At 32.6% G+C, this 19,205-nt stretch overlaps 1 protein-coding gene across 8 annotated transcripts in view; it reads right to left on the bottom strand.

The window, feature by feature from the left end:
* THOC2 (THO complex subunit 2) overlaps positions 1-19,205 on the bottom strand; it is an 83,517-nt gene that overhangs the window by 43,301 nt on the left and 21,011 nt on the right. For all 8 annotated transcript variants that reach the window (XM_074277478.1, XM_074277479.1, XM_074277482.1 and 5 more), the window contains exons 6-15: positions 18,200-18,321; positions 17,569-17,702; positions 15,553-15,719; positions 14,587-14,679; positions 13,119-13,274; positions 11,803-11,975; positions 10,610-10,805; positions 7,698-7,739; positions 2,813-2,943; positions 635-736 (exon numbers count right to left, since the gene is read on the bottom strand). In XM_074277478.1, the coding sequence (XP_074133579.1) occupies positions 635-736; positions 2,813-2,943; positions 7,698-7,739; positions 10,610-10,805; positions 11,803-11,975; positions 13,119-13,274; positions 14,587-14,679; positions 15,553-15,719; positions 17,569-17,702; positions 18,200-18,321 (1,316 nt within the window). The remainder of the gene's footprint in view (positions 1-634; positions 737-2,812; positions 2,944-7,697; positions 7,740-10,609; positions 10,806-11,802; positions 11,976-13,118; positions 13,275-14,586; positions 14,680-15,552; positions 15,720-17,568; positions 17,703-18,199; positions 18,322-19,205) is intronic.

The raw sequence follows: 19,205 nt of genomic DNA, 5'->3' as shown, positions 1-19,205 counted from the left end.
AAGTGTTTAATAAATGCTTGACTTATTTTCCCCAATATATCTTCTTTAATTTTTTTTTTTTTTCTGAGCCAATTGGGGTTAAGTGACTGGCCCAGGGTCACACAGCTAGGGAGTGTTAAGTGTCTAAGACCAGATTTGAACTCTTAAGTTCTCCTGACTTCAGGGGCTGGTATGCTATCCATTGCATCACCTAGCTGTCCCCAATATACCTTTACAAAAATAAACTCTTTGCTGACCTTAGCATAATAACTTCAACTCACTCATCTTTCTTTCCTGAAGTCAGTCTTACATTCATTACATGCTACATCTTTGCAACTATCCTCTTGGATTTCATGCCCTGAATATCTTGTTAAAAATTAACATCAGCTAAAGGAGGATCTTGTGCATCCATATTAGTTGCTCATTTTTCCTGCTCGATAAAACTACATTAGCTGCGTATAGAGACCTAACAATATAATGCAGTATATTCAAAAGAATTTTTGTTAGATGTACAAGCCTTTCTGAATGTAAAATCTATACAAATAGCTAATAAAGTGCCTACGTAGTTAAAAAATCATGGACTTACCAACATTTACACTTACACTTAAGTTATCTAAATTTACTATGATTCAACAAATAAGAATAAAAAACTTACTTCATTATATATTTGGCTCTGTCTATCGTTTGAGCTTTAACTTTTACCAAAAGGGGGTGACTGTTATAAGTTTCATTCTTCCACTGACCATACAGACGATACCTTAAAGAAGAGATCAGGGAAAAAGAAATGTTATAAGCTTAAATCCAATGCATGACAAATTTCTGATAAAATGTCAAACACATCCCAAAACAATCTAAGCAGGTTTAAGTTTCAATAAACTTAGAAATATAAATACTACAAACTCATCAAAAAATCTTTTGAAAGTTTATTTAAATTCATTTTATGTTTATTTCTGTGAATTTTGAATAATGAATTTCAACAATGACAAGCTGCCACACTGTAGATATGCACTGCATATGGGACAGTTTCTAGATGACATTTTCTCAAACCAAGTTATCAGTAGTAGAGGTCCTATTGTTTGGTCACTTGGGCAACTGATTTATCTCCACTAATTTGTTTTTGTTTTGTTTTTTAAATCACATCAAAATCCATCAAAATCTTGCTCTTTAAATGATCTTAAGGCAAGGATTACAAAAGCAATTTATCCAATCACTGTGCTATAGCTGATTCCCCCCCCCCAAAGTTCTAAAATCATACACACCAACAAATAACATGGTTATGTTATAGTCATATCATTTTATTATGTTATAATTATATATATATAATATATATCATATTGTGTTATAATTATATAACATATAATATAATATAATTATGTTATGATAACATAATTATATATATAATATATATCATATTATGTTATATGGTTATGTTGAATTTTATAGTCATGTCATTTTTTAAATTAACTTTTCCCTTCATTTTTTAAGTTTGTAGCATTTATAATAAGTTATTAAAACTAAAATCTGACTAAGACTTCCAGGACACTATAAGAAGAACTGGTTCGAAGTATTGAGAATAAAAGCCAACTACCAACAGATAAATGGTCAAAAGATATCAAAAGACATTTCTGAATCAAACAAAATCATGCTATCAACAACCACATGAAAAAATAAGATTATTAATAATTAGAGAAATGGAAATTTAAAGGAAATCACCAAATTTGAAAAGATTAAAAAAAAAAAAAAAAAAAAGGAAATTACAAATGTGGGAGGGGATGCAAAATTGCATCAAAGTAAACAATTCCTGAAAACAATTTGCAACTAAGACCAAAATAATTTAATTGTGCTACCCTTTAACCAAGTACTCTTACTACTAGACTTATAGTCTAAAGAGATGTGCAGCATGATAAATGTGGAAATATTGGGGAGAATGAACGGATAAAAATTTGGAACACAAGGCTTTGCAAGGATGAAATGTTAAAAACTGTACATATTTTTGAAATAAAAAACTATTATTTTTTTTTAATTTAAAGAAATCAGAGAAGAGAAGAAAAAGTTTTATATGAGCAAAATAGCTTTTAATTGTAGGAATATCCATCAATTGGGAAATGGTAGAATAAATCATGGCATATGAATGTAAATGAAATACTACTGTAGGATAAAAAAAAGGAAGACTTGCATAAACTGATGCAGTTAAGTGGAATCAGAAGAACCATTTATATTTTAATATAGTAAAAATGAGACTTAAGAATCAATGTAACCATGATTTCAGAAGTCCAAAGATATCCAATGATAGTAATGATCTAAATATAGACCAATACACATTTCTGGACATGGCCAATGTGGGGATTTGCTTTGTTTCCAACCTTTGTTAGAAAGGTTTTGTTTAACAGAACCAGGGATACATTGTACACAACAGAAGCAAGAAAGTGTGATAAACAACAATGAAAGACTTGGTTCTTCTCAATGATTTAGTGATCAAAAACTATCCCAATAGACCTAATGGACAGGAAATGCCATCTACATCCAGAAAAAGAACTATGGAGATTGAATATAAATCAACACATGCTAGGTTCACTTCTTTTTTTTGTCTTTTTATTTCTCCCATCGTTTTTTCTTTTTGCTGATTTTTCTCTCCCAACATGATTCATAATGTGTATTAAAAATTAATTTACTAGGGGAAAAAAGATTTTGTTTTTCTTCTTTCATTTTTAATGGGACAATGAGTGAGATGGAGAGAAAATAAATCCTTGTTAATGAAATTATTTTAAATAAAGCTAACACATAGGAATTGATGGGGTTCAAATTCCAAAAAAACAAAAACACAAATGCTTACCTGTATTGATAAGGAAACGACTTAAACATTCCCCATAGTTCTTCAGACATACAAGCATTGCAGTCCATCAAGGAAAGAGAAGGAAGTAGCACCTGGTCAGTAATAGTCAGCAAGCAACTAAGCAAAGTTTCCTACCAAAAAAGGGGAAAAAGATTCATGAGATCAGCTGATGCTTTTTTCCCAAAACTATTCTATAAATCAAAAACACTTATGATAATAAGTGATAAGATCTTTATATCAAGCCCTATCTAGTCACATCTCCAAATGCCTATTAAACAGTTCCAAGTGGGCATCTCCTAGGAATTTCAAATTAAATCTAAAACAATTCATCTTTTACCCAAAACCATCTCTCTCTCTTAACTTTTCTATCTCCACCTAGCTGTCATTCACACTTAAAACCCCAATGTCACTCTCAATTTCTCTCTCTCCTTCAAGAGTTGCCAAATATTATTGTAGAATTTCCATTACTTGTGTCATACACCATCAGTTCCATTCTCTCTAATCACAGCCACCATCTTAGTTCGGGCCTTTGTCACTGTCTTTTCCCAGTTCCTAAACCTCCTCAAATCCCATTACTATTCTTCTCCATCTCAGTCACAAACACCAGAATGGTTATATCAAAAATCTCAGCCAAAAGGGTTCCACTTCCGCAATCAAAAAAAGTGGCTTTCCTCAACCTAAATATAGCCTGTTTTGCCATCTCTTCCTATTCCTTACCCTTCCTAAACCTATTCTTTTCCATCTTTTCCATGATTACCAATTGCTTCAGTCTTCAGTTCTTTTTCAGTTCATTGTCTTTTGATGTCACTTTCTTGCAGAACCACTCTTAAATCTTTAACAAGATCAATTCCAAAGTCCTTTAATCTCAAATCCCTTACCCATTTCTATTGTCAATCGTGTTTTGCCATTCCCCCACTTCCTGGATTACTGACCATCTGCCATCCTTTCTGTTCGGTTTCAAGTTCTGCTGAACAAAGTTGGAAGAATTCATGAAACCATAACTGATCTACAATAATTTTTTTATAGTTTCAATTAGGTCCTCATAACAAAGCAATCCTATTACTCCCCCCCCTAATTCATTCCCTATTTCATTCACTAAAGAAGACTTTCCTCCTAACCTCTTTTCTTTTGTTTCTCCCTTCCCTTTCTCCTAACTCTCAGCTGAAGATTTCCTTACTTTAATGAGAAATTTGAAGCCATTTACAATAATCTTCCCTTATCTCAAAAACCAATGACACCCCCCCCATTTATGCTTCTGTTCCTCTGTATCTTCAGTTAAAGACATGGTCCTTCTCTTTGCCAAATTATCCCCTCCCTCCCTCCACTCCCTCCCCCCGATGGCAGGTAATCAAGGCCAACTTTTTTTATGTGCTCTTGGCTCTGTCACCTCATCTCCAGCAGACAATCATTCCCTCTCGCCAATTTTCAATCTCTCCTTTTCCCTCTCAGTTATCCACAAATATAACCAAATCACCACAATTCTTAAAAAAAAAAAAAAAAAAAAAACTTTCAGTAAATGCTACCATCCCATCAAGCTCTTTCTCCTACCTTTAATTATCCCTATGTAAATGAACCCCCCAGATCCACCTATCCAATCTGCCAATTTTGAGTCCTGCATCACCAACTGCTTATTATAAATATCCTACAGACGAATCAAATTCAACTTGTCCCAAATAGAACTTGTTCTCTCTAGCCGAAATTCCAATCCTTTTTTGAATTTTTCTGTTGCTATTTATTAGCAACAGAGGTATAATTATTACTCTTCAAGGCAGCTAAACGGTACAGTCCCTAGGCTTGGAGTCACGAACCTGTTCAACCTCAACTCTCCATCCCTTCTCTCACCCTAACCATTTAATAAAACTCATCTCTACAACCATGCTTTTCAAATCTGCCACCTTCTCTCTACTTGCACAACCGTCATCTTGTTCAGGTTCATACCTCTTATCAGTAATATTGCAAAGGCTTTCTAATTAATAGGCCTCCTTTTCTAAGGCTATAACTGTCAAAGTGATATTCTTTAAACACAGATCTGACTATATCAATTTCTTATGCAAGAAAATCTGATAGCTCCCTATTACATATAAACTCTCCTCTGTGGCTTTTAAAACCATTCACAACTTATCCCTAACCCGTCTTTCCAGGCCATAAGTTAATGTATTCCATTTATATATCGATTCCTTCTTCCCCCACTCTAAGATCAAGGTAACCTGGTTTTTCCTCTCTTCTTCAAACAAAGCATTCTATGTCTATACTTTCTGTGCTAAATGTCCTCTACATCTGAAATGCATTTCCTTTTCCTTTATTCTTATATTGTTTCCTTCAAGACTGAACTAAAACACCATCTTCTACAAGAAGTCTATCCTAGTATTCCAGCTATTACTGTCTTCCCTCCCAAAATTGCCCTTTACTGTATACATTCTGATATAAGTATATACATAAACTCTTTGAGGATTTCATTTTCATCTCTGCATCACCAGTGCCTAGCATATAGTCAATGCTTATTGTTTAACTTAATATAAAAACATTCACACCTAGGAGAATAAGGTAAAATATTGTGCTTTGCTGCAAAATGAGTAAAAGAAAACAATTCTGAAAAAAAGTTAATAAAAAGGTTTAAAAAAAAAAATCACATGACTATAGAGAAATAACCAACAATGACATTTTTTACCTACTCAGGATTTAAGTATTTAAATGCAGCTAAGACCAAAAACATTGATTTAAAGTTTGACTGATCTAAAATGATTACTAAAGAAATCATGTATTAAGTTCAATTACTCATCTCTACTAGTCTTCCAAAGGTTAAGTACAACTAGGGGAAAAAAATAAAATAAAATACATTATAAAAATTTTTTTTAAATCTTGATGGCTGGCAGTATGCATTTTGCTTCATATTCCAGACCATCTTCATGTAAGAAAAACCAACTCTCAAGTACAAAAACTTTATTTTATTTTTTATTATAGCTTTTTATTAACAAGATATATGCATGGGTAATTTTATAGCACTGACAATTGCCAAGCCTTTTGTTCCAATTTTTCCCCTCCTTCCCCCATCCTCCTCCCCCAGATGGCAGATTGACCAATACATGTTACATATATTAAAATATAAATTAAATACAATATATGTATACAGTACAGAAATTTTATTATACTGTCTTATTCCAATTTAAGCAAACTGGTTTAAACAAAAGTAAAGTTAAAAAGAAATTCTACTCTACAAAATGATTCTTTGCTCCAAAAGACATCCTTACTAAACTGTTTAAAGTGTGTTTAAACAGTAACAAAAAAATTTTACAGGAAAAAGCTTAAGGAGAAAGTACAAGTTAATAATCAACTTCCACATTGAAAGGACAAGTGATGCCAGTCATAGAAATTCTTAAATTGGGGCAGCTAGGTGGCACAGTGGATAAAGCACCAGCCCTGAAATCAGGAGGACTTGAATTCAACTCTGGCATCAGACACTCAACACTTCCTAGCTGTGTGACTCTGATCAAGTCACTTAATACCAATTTGCCTCAGAGGAAAAATTAAAAAAAGAAAGAAATCCTTAAATAATCTAAGTCCCACAAAGAAATATGAACAGAATCTTAGAAAAATGATCCCTTTTTAGTAACAAATTTTCCCACAGTGATACAGTAAAGGAGTAAGGGACCAAGAGAATAAGACATTATACTACTTTGAATTTGAGTTAGTTTGATTCCTGATACAAGCAACTAGGTAGCATAGAGTGCCAGGTCTGGAGTCAGATTCATTTTCCTGAGTTGATATCTGGTCTTAGACACTTACTATGTGTCACTTAACCTTGTTTGCCTCAGTTTCCTAATCTGTAAAATGAGAAGGAGAAGAAAATGATAAATTATGGCTAGTGTCTTGGCCAAGAAAATCCTTATTAGGGAGCTGGACTGAAAAATGATTAAACAAATGGAAAAACGTAATCTTTCTTAGAAATTAAAATTTTAAGTTACAAAGTGTTTTAGTAATAAAGAGTTTATTTTCATACATTATATCTTTATATTTAAGATTTCATTTTGTACTTGTCTCCTGCTTGGAGATATGGGCAAGACAGGTTATGATTACCAAAGCTACAAGGGTGCCACCTAGGGATGATTTACTGACATTTCAGACTTCTCATTCTTGGATCCCCAAAAAGTTAAAAAAAAAAACAACAAAAAAAATACAATTCTGTCACCAATGCATTTTAATTTATCTCATACAGATCTCTTCAGAAATTATTTACTTAGAAGACACACTTACCTAAATATAACAAATTAGGGAAATTATAATTCTCAAATTTGCTAAGTGATAATACAACCTTCATCATTAAGACTTTGTCAAGTTGATTCCCTTTCCTTTTTTAAGAGCATTCCAACATCTCCCTCTCTTAACCATTCAATTCATTGATCATTTTTCCCCATTCTCCCATCAAACTTAGACAGCATATGATTTTTTTTAACAAAAAGAATGACATATAACTCTGCCCTTCTCAACCTCACAGAATATGAGGATGTTAATCTAAAAAAAAAAAAAAAAAAAAAAAAAAAAACTCAGGGGGCAGCTAGGTGGCGCAGTGGATAGAGCACCAGCCTTGAATTCAGCAGGACCTGAGTTCAAATGTGATCTCAAACACTTAATACTTCCTAGCTGTGTGACCCTGGGCAAGTCACTTAACCCCAGCCTCAGAAAAAAAATAAAAAATAAAAATAAATAAATAAATAAATTATTTTTTTAAAAGGCTCAGTTTTTTGTAGGCTCTTCCAAAAATATTTTGATAATTAGTTGATGTTAGAATATTATAAAGTATTATAAAGTATTTTACTAGGTCTGGCTCACAATAAAAATTTTCTCTAGTCAAAAATGTTAGATGTCATTAGTTTTCCTTGACTCTTACCATTCTCTCTTTTTCTTCTGGTTTGTTTCCATCAATCTGAAACTAAAAACACACGCAAAAGTTAAAACTAAGTGTAAATTATCTTCTATCAACTATGCCATAAGTTCTTCTTTTAAATAGTATATCAAGTTAGCTAATACCCTGAAATATACTTTCTTTGCTCTTTTTCAATTAGAAATTCCTAAATCAGAAATAATAACATCAACATTAACAACTCCCAGGAAGCAATGAAATTGGACTAGATGTTTCCATCTTTTTACTTATTTGCCTCATCTATGTATTCTTAAGTTAATATTCTACTTCAAATACCCCATTTAAAAAGTAAAAACATTTCAAACTCCACATTTCTAAACTTTATATTTACTAAAGCTATGTTAATCAAAATTTAAAGACAACTTTTAGTTAGCACAATAATTCAGTGCCATAATATCCTAAGCTGGTTTTAATGTTATTTTCCTCCAAAAAAAATGAAAGGAAAAAAATGAAAGGAAAAGGGAGGGAGCAAATATGATAATCACATTAACATTGAATGACAGAAAGCAAATCTAAGAAAGCTGTACAACTAACTACAAGAATCCTAAAAGTGAAAAAAATGGATGGAGGAAAAGAAACTAAGTGTCCACTGAAAAAGAAATGCCTAAACAAAACTGTGGCCTATGCCATGGAGTATTATTGTACTATAAGAAAATATAAACATCAGAGAAACACAGGAAGATTTATGACCTGACTCAGCAGCAAGAAAAGTGAACCAGTAAGGGAAAAAAAATATATACTATAATAATGTAAATGAAGAAAGGCAGCCTAATTCAGATTAAAAAGCAATGACTAACACTTATTTGATAGAACTGATCATGCAAACACTATACTACAACTTGGCTTTGGACTATCTGGTAAAGCCTACTAAATGTAAAAATGCAAGGGATTACAAAGAAAACAAATTATACCAAAATGTATTATTATATTTAAAAAAAATAAAAAAGATTCTTATTTAACTATTATGAGATCAGATAAGGGAATTTCAGAGTCCATAGGAAATGGAGCATTTGTAGATGATGACAAGAAGTAATCTAATTCCCTCAACTCAGCGAGTTGGGAGAATGAGTGAACCCAGAAGATAGTAGGAATGGCAAAGAAAAAAATTTTACATCTTATCTGTGGGAACAGACATAGTGGAAATGGTGAATACCTTTAGAATCGTTCCCTTAGGGAAGAAGAGGGGATATTTGATTTAGGCAAATGGGAACAAGGGATCAGGGTAAAGTTTTATTTTATATACTATAGTCTAAACCAGCAATAGTGGTCTCAGGACTCCTTTACACTTTGAGGATCCCCTCTTCAAACAGTTTTTGCTTATATTACCTTTACCTATTTGAAATTAAAACATCTTAGTGTTATGATGAAAATAATTTGATCTTTCAAGCTCCCTGAAAGGGGATTAAAAACCCCCAAACCACATTTTGATGAGAACTACTACTCTAAACCTTAACTCCTAAATGTGCACAACTAACAAACAATATAGAAATTCCTTGGTTTAGATTTTTATAGTTGTATTTACTCTACTCTCTTAAAACAAGACCAAGTCAACCCCAGAGCATTTTGGCCAAGAAAATAATGACAAATAATCATGTATTTTGACCAACTTAAACTGAAGGGTTAGGCTATATAGCTAATTTCTAAATTCTGGTATTAATATTAGATGTTCAAAGAGTGGCTAAGAACTGATTTGGCATTCACCTTGCATAGAACAAAATTTTATTTACAATGATATTTCTGTGATACATATTTTAAGGAATGATTATAAGCTAAAGAGAAAGTAGAATTTGGAGCTTTCCCATCATACTAAAAAACACATGAGATACACTTCTAAGAACTAAGGGATTACTACAGAAAGTTTATGTGTACCTTTCATTTCCAGAATGAGTCCAGGCCAGCAATGCTTTCCTCTCCTAGATGTGTTTCTAACTCTAAGGACTTTAAAAAAATCAGCTGCCTATACACCCTGGAACTTCCCTCCAAGATCAGGGTTCTGTCAACCCTAGAATACTCCTCCATTATACCATCCCTTTCTCCTATTGGTGAGCTCTTTTCAGGGTCACCATTCTAAAGACAGGCACAGGCCAACCATTCTTCATTCACCTCCTGGCTGTATTTCTGACTCTTAGGACTTTATCAGCATGCCACAGTACAGGTAGTATCTTCTCCCCACCCTCTACCCTCCTTTTATCTCCCTTGTTGAATAAAATGAATCACCCATCACTTTTTAGGGAATTGGGTACCATATGGGTTTATCAAGCTAATTAATAATAAGGCTTATCTGATGTTTTAAAACATGGGACATTCTTCAGATCTGGTTAAAGATTCTATAAGCAAAGAAGGAAGATGACTAAAATTGTCTAAGCAATTGAAAGGATGATTTTTTTTTAAAAAGCAGAAGGAAGTTTAAGATGAAAGGCAGATTATATGTAGTATGAAAAATCAAAAAAGGCATCACTAAAGGATAGAAAAATCTAAAATCAGTAATAACAGCCTAAGGAATGGGTAAAAACTTAGGAACAAAAGGAAAAGGCATAAATGAAATTCACAAAAGAGCAGAATACATTATTATAAAAGCCAAGAAGTGAAAATATCAAGTCAAGTGGTTAACCATGTCAAATGGAACATAGATTATAGAAGATAAAGATTTCCGAAAAGCAGTGGAATTATTGACTGATATCACTATCACCAAGGGCCTTTAAAATAATGATTTCATTATAGTGGTAAGGATACAAGTTATATTGCAAAGAAATGAGATAGAAATGGTAGTTTGTTTTTTTGATGGTGGTTGTTGTTTTTAAAAGACATTTCCACATGCAATCTAAGAACACAAATTACCACAGAAGAAATGGTTTTCTTAGAAAAGAATGCTTACTAACCTCTTTCATAAAAGCTTTCCCTAAGCGAACCACTTTTGCAAACAAAATGGGATCATGAGAAAGGTGAGGGCCAAGATGACAGAGCATATTGAATACTTCTTTTCTCATATCTTCAAAACTCTCTGCCTGTTTTGGCGCTCGCTTGTTTTGTGACAGAACAATAGATGATCCTTTAGCACCTTTAGGTACTCCAACTCTATAAAAAGAAAAAAAATAAAACAATTTGTATGCCATAGATGGTAACTACACCACTTTAAAATTTCTATTTAATCCTTATTTTACATCATTAAGTTACTCTATATTTTCTATGTTATACATTTATATAAAATGCATTGTCATTTTTTAAGACTAATAAACCAAAGATCTATGTACAGCGAAAAAACCTGACAAATCCCCCCCCCCAAAGAAAACAAATAAATGAATAAATAAATAGATAAGGGGTAGGCAACAATGGCACAGAAAACTGAAACAAAGGATTAATCAATGTTAACCCTTTTCAATCCAAGTGCTTTCTATACTAATTATTGGGGTTGAAATTTCACATTTAACTTGTGGCAGAACCCTAAGTCCAGAATGTTTTCCTCTTGAGCAGTTGAACTTCTGCAGTCACAGAAGGCACTATCCAAAGAAATTTCCTCACCAAGCAGGTGGTAATTAAGTTAGTATTCAATATCTTACAGGTCCCAAAGTTGCTAATGCAAATTCTGAGGCTACTGCCAAAGATGGCACTGCTGCTGCTCCTAAACATTCCCACAGAATTGGAGTACTACTGAGCTGTCAAAATAACTGGGGAAAGGTAGAGGTTGAGATGGCAATGATGAAAACAGCAGCCTGCATATCATGGAATTCAAGCAGAGCTACTTAACAGGAGACTGAGGGAGATGACACCAGACACAGTGAGGAGAAAATAAGAGATATATAGGAAAAAAGGAAGAGAAACAAGTTTTCATAACTCCTCAAAGATTTAAGATCCAGATATACCTATAATTTAAATTTCTTGACACATATGTGTGCTAATCCCAGTTTAGATGGGAGAAAAAATATTTGAACATAATTGTTTTTAATCAACATTATACACTATGCATTTTTCACTTAATCATTAGTTAACATAAAATACAATCTGACAAAACATAAATAACATCTTTAACCATAGCAAAGGACTCCAATGCTTAATAAGTCACAAAACAACATACCTTCGGTAAAGGGGGTCAACAGTTACATGAATAAGCTGGCAAAGAGCAATGGCTATTGGCCTGTGAGAAGAAGCATAGAATGGGGGCATCTGATCCATAATGTTTTGTGCATGTTGCCAATCACTAATCTTTAACAGAGCTTCCAATAAGCCAAGTTTCTGGTTGTCAGGTGGCTATAAAACAAACACAGACAAAAAAATCTAAATACTTTATTAAAATTACTAACCATTTTCATGCATGGAACATTTTTTTTTTAAAGAGAAACTAATTGATTTAGTTTTTTGGCTATTTTAAAAATGGCAGAAATGATACCAGGTAATTAATATTTAACAACAATAATTAATATTGAGGTAATTATGTTGATGCTAAAAGCCTTCACAATTAATCTATAATTAAGACATTTTCTTGACTAAATTATTTAGCCCACAAAATATGATCTGTACAGTTCCTCAAAAGATCCATAATATAATATAATATAATATAATATAATATAATATAATATAATATAATATAATATAATATAATATAATATGATATAAACAGCCAATCACAATGCTGAGGGAAATAATGTTCCTATGAAATGAATTGGTAACCTAAATATCTTTTTAGTTAAAAACCTAATTTGCATATTTTCCTGCCATAAGAACATCAATCTTTTTGATAATTGAGGATTCTGCATTATCTCCAGGTCAACATTCTGAAATTTATTACCATTGTACTTCATTAAAGAAAGCTAGTCCCATTCAGCCCAATAGTGAAGTTTTGCTGTTTTCTTAAATAAATCCAATATCAGGATTTTTATTGTAATTTTCCTCAATCTTAATAAATAAATTGCCAAAAAATAATCCTGGTTAGTATGATTACATTTATATGGAGATTTTACCACATAACAATCCTCCTATATTTCTTATTATCTATGGAAGATATAAAACATTTATCATCTGATTTTAAAATAACTCATAGACTTGAATTAAACCAATTTAGTACCATTTATCTTAGTACACATCTGCCATAAATACCTCTTAAAAACCCTTGAGTTTCATTTAAAGGTTCCTTGAAAAATACTACTTTGTAAGCTTTCTAGAGAAAAGGAAAAAAAAAAAAAAGTGATCAGCCTTTTTTTGGAAAGCTGCCCAACAGATTTAAAAGATAGTCAATTTGCGAACTTAGCAAAATATTCCCAATAATATAGGGTTTCATTGGCAGCAAGAATGCTTATGAAATTATAAGCCCATAAATTGATTCCATTCATGAGAAGTCTTCTTGGTTTAGAAATTAAAAAGCAGTGTTCAATTCTACTAGTATATTTTAAGTACCTTATCTGTTTTCTCCTCCTCTTTTTCTTTTTCTTTGTCTCTCTCGTCCAACTTTTCAGAGGACAAGACAACCATGGTAAGTTTTCTAACAATTTGCTTGGCTTCCACAATTTCTTGTTTGTGCTCATCAAGAATGGTATTATCCACTGGAAGAAGCTATACAAATAAGAGTTAAAATTATGTAAAAGGGATAACCCCAACTACCTGCCTATTTCATCAAAAAGCTAGAAATTAATTCTCAAGAACTTCCAAAAGTCCAAGAGGCAGCATAGTATAGTATTAAGAATGCTGGTCTTGGAGTCAGGAGAGAATTGGGTTCAAATCCTACCTCCAATGCTTACTAGCTATGTAACCCTGGGCAAGTCACTTGCTCTCTCTATATATAAGATGAAGATAGAGTGAGGCAGTGTAAAGAGACATTGGATTCATAATCATTACATGTAAGCTCAAAAATTGATTTACTAGGCATGACACCATAGGTAAATCATGTAACCCCTCTAAGTTTCTCTTTTATAAAATGAGAAAGGTTGAGTAGATGACCTCTAAGGAACCTAATAGCTTTACTATCTGTGACTGTAGGACTTCATGAACACATGATGCATTCAAAATTAGAAGCCCCATCTATACTGATGCCCACAGTTTTCCATTTCCCTACTAATAGGTTTTCTTATTGATTCTCCTTTCTGGCTTCTAAAGGATTAGAGTGACTTATTTTGAACTAATTTAAAAGGATTTAGTAATTCTGAGTTTTAAATGGCTTATCTGTCAGTTCAAAAGATTCTAAAATAAGCTTTTGTCTCGAACATTAAGAACCTGAAAAAGTGGAAGAATTGGTTTATTAGTGATAGAGACAGCAAAGTTGAGAGGTGAAGGCTACTTGGAGGCAGTGAATATTAGTTTTATTCTAGACATGCTGAGTGAGAGGATGCATTATCATAATCTAAAGCCCAAGAAAACTTACTCATAAATCCCAGTGTGCCAAGTTAAGTTCCTAAACCATGGGCCTCCCCAAAGCAACCACCCCCTAGTTTAAATCACAGATTTAGCATTTACATTCACAGAGGATATAATGATGCAGCTCCCATTCCAAATGAGTGCCTAAAATGAGTGCCTAAAAATATTATCACAGTGAAAAGGGAAAGAATATTCCCAAGTGACAAAAAAGGAGCCTTGATCTAAAATATTCCCAAGTGACAAAAAAGGAGCCCTGGTCTAAGGACAATCTATGGGTTTCTAGCTTAAATGTACTGTATCATTGAGTTTCATCATCACTGCACACACTCAAACTTTAACTTGTAAACACAAGTAATTTATGAGGGCTAACAGGTCAAATGCAAACAAGTACTGTGCTTCTCTCCCTTCCCCCTCAACAACTGTAGTCAGTGCTTGCTACATGAGTCCTTCTTTCTACTTCCCAACTGCATAAGGGGCTGACAATACTCTTTTCTCTGGGGTCTAAATAACTTACATGAACATAAAGATCGTCTAAATCAATAAGATCATACTGCAGAAGTATTGCTGCTACTCTATATAAAGATGCTGGCGTCTCTCCATTTGGTTCCTAAGAAAAAAATAAGGAATGCCATTTAACAAAAGAACCACTAAAAAGCAAATAAAATTGCACTATTTAGTCTACCTGAAGTATCTATAGATCTAATAGAAATGAGAACCTAAGGAAGTGTAAATTAGAAACTACAAAACTTCAAGTACTATATCAAGTCAGCTACTAATAGTACTGCTATGGACTATCAATATGAATAAATTAGCTCAAAAAGATCTAGTTCCAGGGTAGATTAAGGAACTAGCATTTTTAATGCAGATATTAACACAAATAAAGATTTAAATGGTAAAATTTCAATAAAAATTTTAAATAATGCTTTAGTTCTATTGGAGAACATAATCAAGGGCATCAGGATATTACAGCACTATAATCTTCCTATCTAAAAAGAGTCCTGGGGCCTAGCTTATTCTAAAATATTTATATCTTTTGTCTCTTGAGAAGATCAGGGAAGAGAGTAGATTCCCGTGATAGCTACTCTTCTTTGGCCTAGCTCCCCTCTCTCCAAAGAATTGTTTTTGTATCTTGTTGTTCCCTTCCTATACTCCCAATCTTTTCTCAGAAATCTCTACCTTCTCTCATTAGGGATACTGGTGGGAAAGAGGAACAAATAAATCTGCACTTCTTTTGCCTTCTAGGAGGCCCCAAGGAAAGAATGACTTTTACTAAAGTGAAATAACCAGCAGTCCACTGGATCCTTCATCTGCAAATTAAAAGTTTTCAGGGGCCAAAAGAATAAAACCAACAGTTTGATAAAGTAACACTTATTATATTAAAACAATGTCAATTCAATGCCATTAATAAAGAGAAAATTTAAATCTAAGATTAACCACATATATAAATCAATGATATTTTAAGATATATATATATAAATACCTGATAAAACTTGAATTTGAATCCTAGAATATGACATAGTGTTTGAGGCTCACACATACACATATAGGATTCTATTAAAGGTACAAAAAACTCATCATATTCTGGTCTGCATTCATAAACTTCTAAAATGACATCCAGAACTCTGTTCGGGTCCAGATTAAAGCATCCTATAATAAATATAAGAAAGTCAATAATTCACAGTTAAATAAGTATTATTTCTCATAAAGCAGTGACTTTCAGAAACAACTTAAAACATGCAGAATAACAGATAGAAAGTGAGGATAGAGTGCTGCTCTATACCAATTCTCAAAGGAAGGCTAAAAATAAAATTTCTCTTGAAAAATTACTTTGAAAAAGTCATCTAAATGCCACTCATTCGGTTGTTAAAAAATTCAATTCTATATCCCAATACAAGAAAATTGGGATTTCAAAATTAACATCCTGATTTTATTGTTACAAAATAACATTATAATCTCATTGTTAACTGTGAGTTTTCTTTAACAAAGTAGAATGGTTCTCCAAAAATATCTACTTCTTAAATGACTAAAGGGGAAAAACTCTCAGATAAGTCCCCATCAATAAGTCAAAAGCAGAGACATACAGGTAATACAGAATAGTTCATATGGAAAATAATCCCTATACACTTCCTTTATCCTACTTCTGTGAAATATCTGGTTAAATTTCTGAAAACAGCACCAGTAAATTACTAGTTCAAAATCAGACAATGTAAAAGTAGTCAGTTAATTTTTCAGAAGTAGAAAGTAGCCTCCTTGGAGATAAATATAAAGATATACACACAACTGTATAAAAAAAGTAGATTAACAAGAATAAAATAAGTTATACTTCTTAAATGCTTTAGGAATTATAGTAGATTACTACCTCTAATAGTTTATACTTAAAATACAAATGTATATTCAAAATATGAATATAATTTTCTTCTATTAATACTATTAACTCTTCTGAAATTGCTATCAATTATCCTTTCATTTCCAGAAGAATGCAAGATCAAGTGTTTTGGCATAAGAGCTGTACATTGTCTTTTCATCTGAATGAGATTATATTATTTCCAAAAGAAATAAAGGTTTAGAATTAAATCAATAACTCAAGATCAATAACTAAGATACAAGGTGACAAAAAAACCAAAAGAGAGATTTAGAAAATTTTTAAACTTAAGGAGTAAAAAGCCATTTTTTTATAGATGGAAAACCCAGTTACTTATCAAGTATCCATAAGCTTGTTTTCCTGAAAAACCTTATCTATTGGCAACTGTGAAGAGTACATAGTGCATCTAAGTCTGAGAAATGCTCTTTGCCCTGCCCAAGTATCAGTTTATGTAAATATAAGACCTTTTGTCTGCCATATTAGAGAGCTTCCATAATATCCAACCTAGAGAGCTTCCATAATATCCAACCTAGTCTATTGCTAAGAGAGAAGACAGTGAGTGAGGTTATCACTACAAGAGACAATATGATCACTTCAGAAAAACAAGCATTATTACAGTAATCTATTAACATTAGACTGATGAACCATTAGGAGGCAAGAAATTACTTAAAGCAAAGAAGCAAAAGTAGTAACAAAGGGAAAAATTAAATTCTTAACAGAGCAGAACCAAGTAATGGTATTTTATACAAGTGTGATTAAAACAAAATGGCTGCCCTTCAAAGTTGAAAGAAAAGACAGCAACTTCATTTTATAGTCTCTCCTTTTGAGCCTCATAATCCTGTAAGGTATTATTATATATTAAGGCATTATCATAATTATAAGTTATTATCCTCCTTTTATACATCAAAAATACTAAGGCTCAGAGAGGTTAAGTGACTTGTCTAGTCACATAGTTATGTTTCAGAGAGAGAAAGAACCTGAACCCAGGTTCAAAACAACCACTATAGCAGACTCCTTTCTAATAGTAAGGATTAAAAAAAGAAATACACTTGTGGCCTGTTTTCTATGAATAATCATTGACAATTTTTTTAAAAGTTTTCAGAATGTATCTATAAAATGTTATATATGTCTTACCTATTAAAGATTTGATATTTTCTAAGATTAAGTCACTAGTCATACTTCCAGACAAATCCTGTCCCAATTCTGCAATCAGTTTTGCATAACCTTCATTCTCTTCTCTTAAGAGATTGAATTTTTGTTGCTTATAACTGAAAGTAGATAAACATAGTTAAGTAAATAAAACCAAGTTAAACAAATATTTGTTGTGTCTATAATGTATTTTTGCTTGTTGGATTATGGCATCTCAAAAAGTTGTAGCACTTAGGTAAGATTTAGCACTGGGTAAAATTTTCATAAAGAAGGGATTAAAAAAATTAAAGACTTGTTTTCAAGAAAGATATTAGCTTTTCTTATATAATGATGAAAGCATACTGAAATTCAAAATAACACAAGGTATCTTTTTTTGTAATCTAGGAAATCACCTTACATGAATATGAAAAATGATATAAATGATATAATGATTTAATTCAGTGATTAGATTGTTTTATATGATCAGAGGAAAAATTTAATCACTGAGCTAACTTCTGAGCTACTTTATTTTTTTAAAAAGTGCCACATACCCTGGTCTTTAAAATATATATAAACACAAATTAGGAACTGAAAACATCACTTAATATAATCTACAATATGACATGCATATACTTACAAAAGTTTTGTCTTGATTTTAACTGATTTTTGATTGAATTGTTGGGACTGCTTAATAAGCCCTAAAGATTCCAATGTTTCTGGATCCAAACGTTCCTTTAAGATTGTGTCTGAAACTAAATACTACATATAAAAGAAGTGAGGTTAAAAAAAATCCTATTTTTTTCTAAATTTTCATGTTTATATTTTTATTCCAAAAGATATCAAAGCATTATTTAAATTCTAGAAAGTAAATATCAAATGCCATATGTACATAGTTTATCATGAAACATAATTTTGACTTTTAAGCAATTTAACTCCAATGACAAAAAAAAAACAAACAAACAAACAAACAAACAAAAAAAGCCACCTAGTGTGTATGAACTCTATATAATGGGGATATATTATGTTTTTCTAAAAAATAAAAGAAAATTTTGCCATGTGCAGTGTAAGGGCCCTTTAAATGGGCGGACACAGTGCATCGGGAGATTGAGGCCCCAAAGTAATTTCTGTAGATATTAGGACTGCCCTTGGGCGGGATCCTGGCCATATTGAGATAGCTTCATAATGGGTGACTCTCTCGCTGATTGGCTGTGTGTGTGACCTCACAGGCCCTATGTAAGCCCACTGCAAGCAGCAACCGCCGCTCTTTAATCTGGCGTTCTTCACCCTGGCTCCCTAGCCTGGGTGGCCAAGCCAAGATGGATAGCCAAAAGAGGTAAGGGTTTTGGTAGTGAACACGTGGGTCTTCTGACCAGGTGTTCACTCGGGAACCAACAGGGCATCAGTTAGGGCATTATGTGAGTAGGTATAATAAAGGCTTTTAAGATTACACGTGGTTGTTCTTGAGTGCGCTACCGGTTATTAAGCTATAGATTCAAGAGATTGTGGCCAGAGACCTTTGAAGGCCTCAGAAGAGGCGAGCCGGGTAGAGTTCACACTGCAGAGGACAGTGGTCAAAGGTACTCTGGTGGGTCTAGGACAGACTAGTAATTGTAACTGCCAGGAGAGCACGTTACAGTGCAGGC

Source organism: Sminthopsis crassicaudata, chromosome X, assembly GCF_048593235.1.
Source record: "Sminthopsis crassicaudata isolate SCR6 chromosome X, ASM4859323v1, whole genome shotgun sequence".
Classification (NCBI taxonomy): domain Eukaryota; kingdom Metazoa; phylum Chordata; class Mammalia; order Dasyuromorphia; family Dasyuridae; genus Sminthopsis; species Sminthopsis crassicaudata.
Note: the sequence above shows the minus strand (reverse complement) of the source record. Positions and strands in the feature narration are given on the sequence as shown.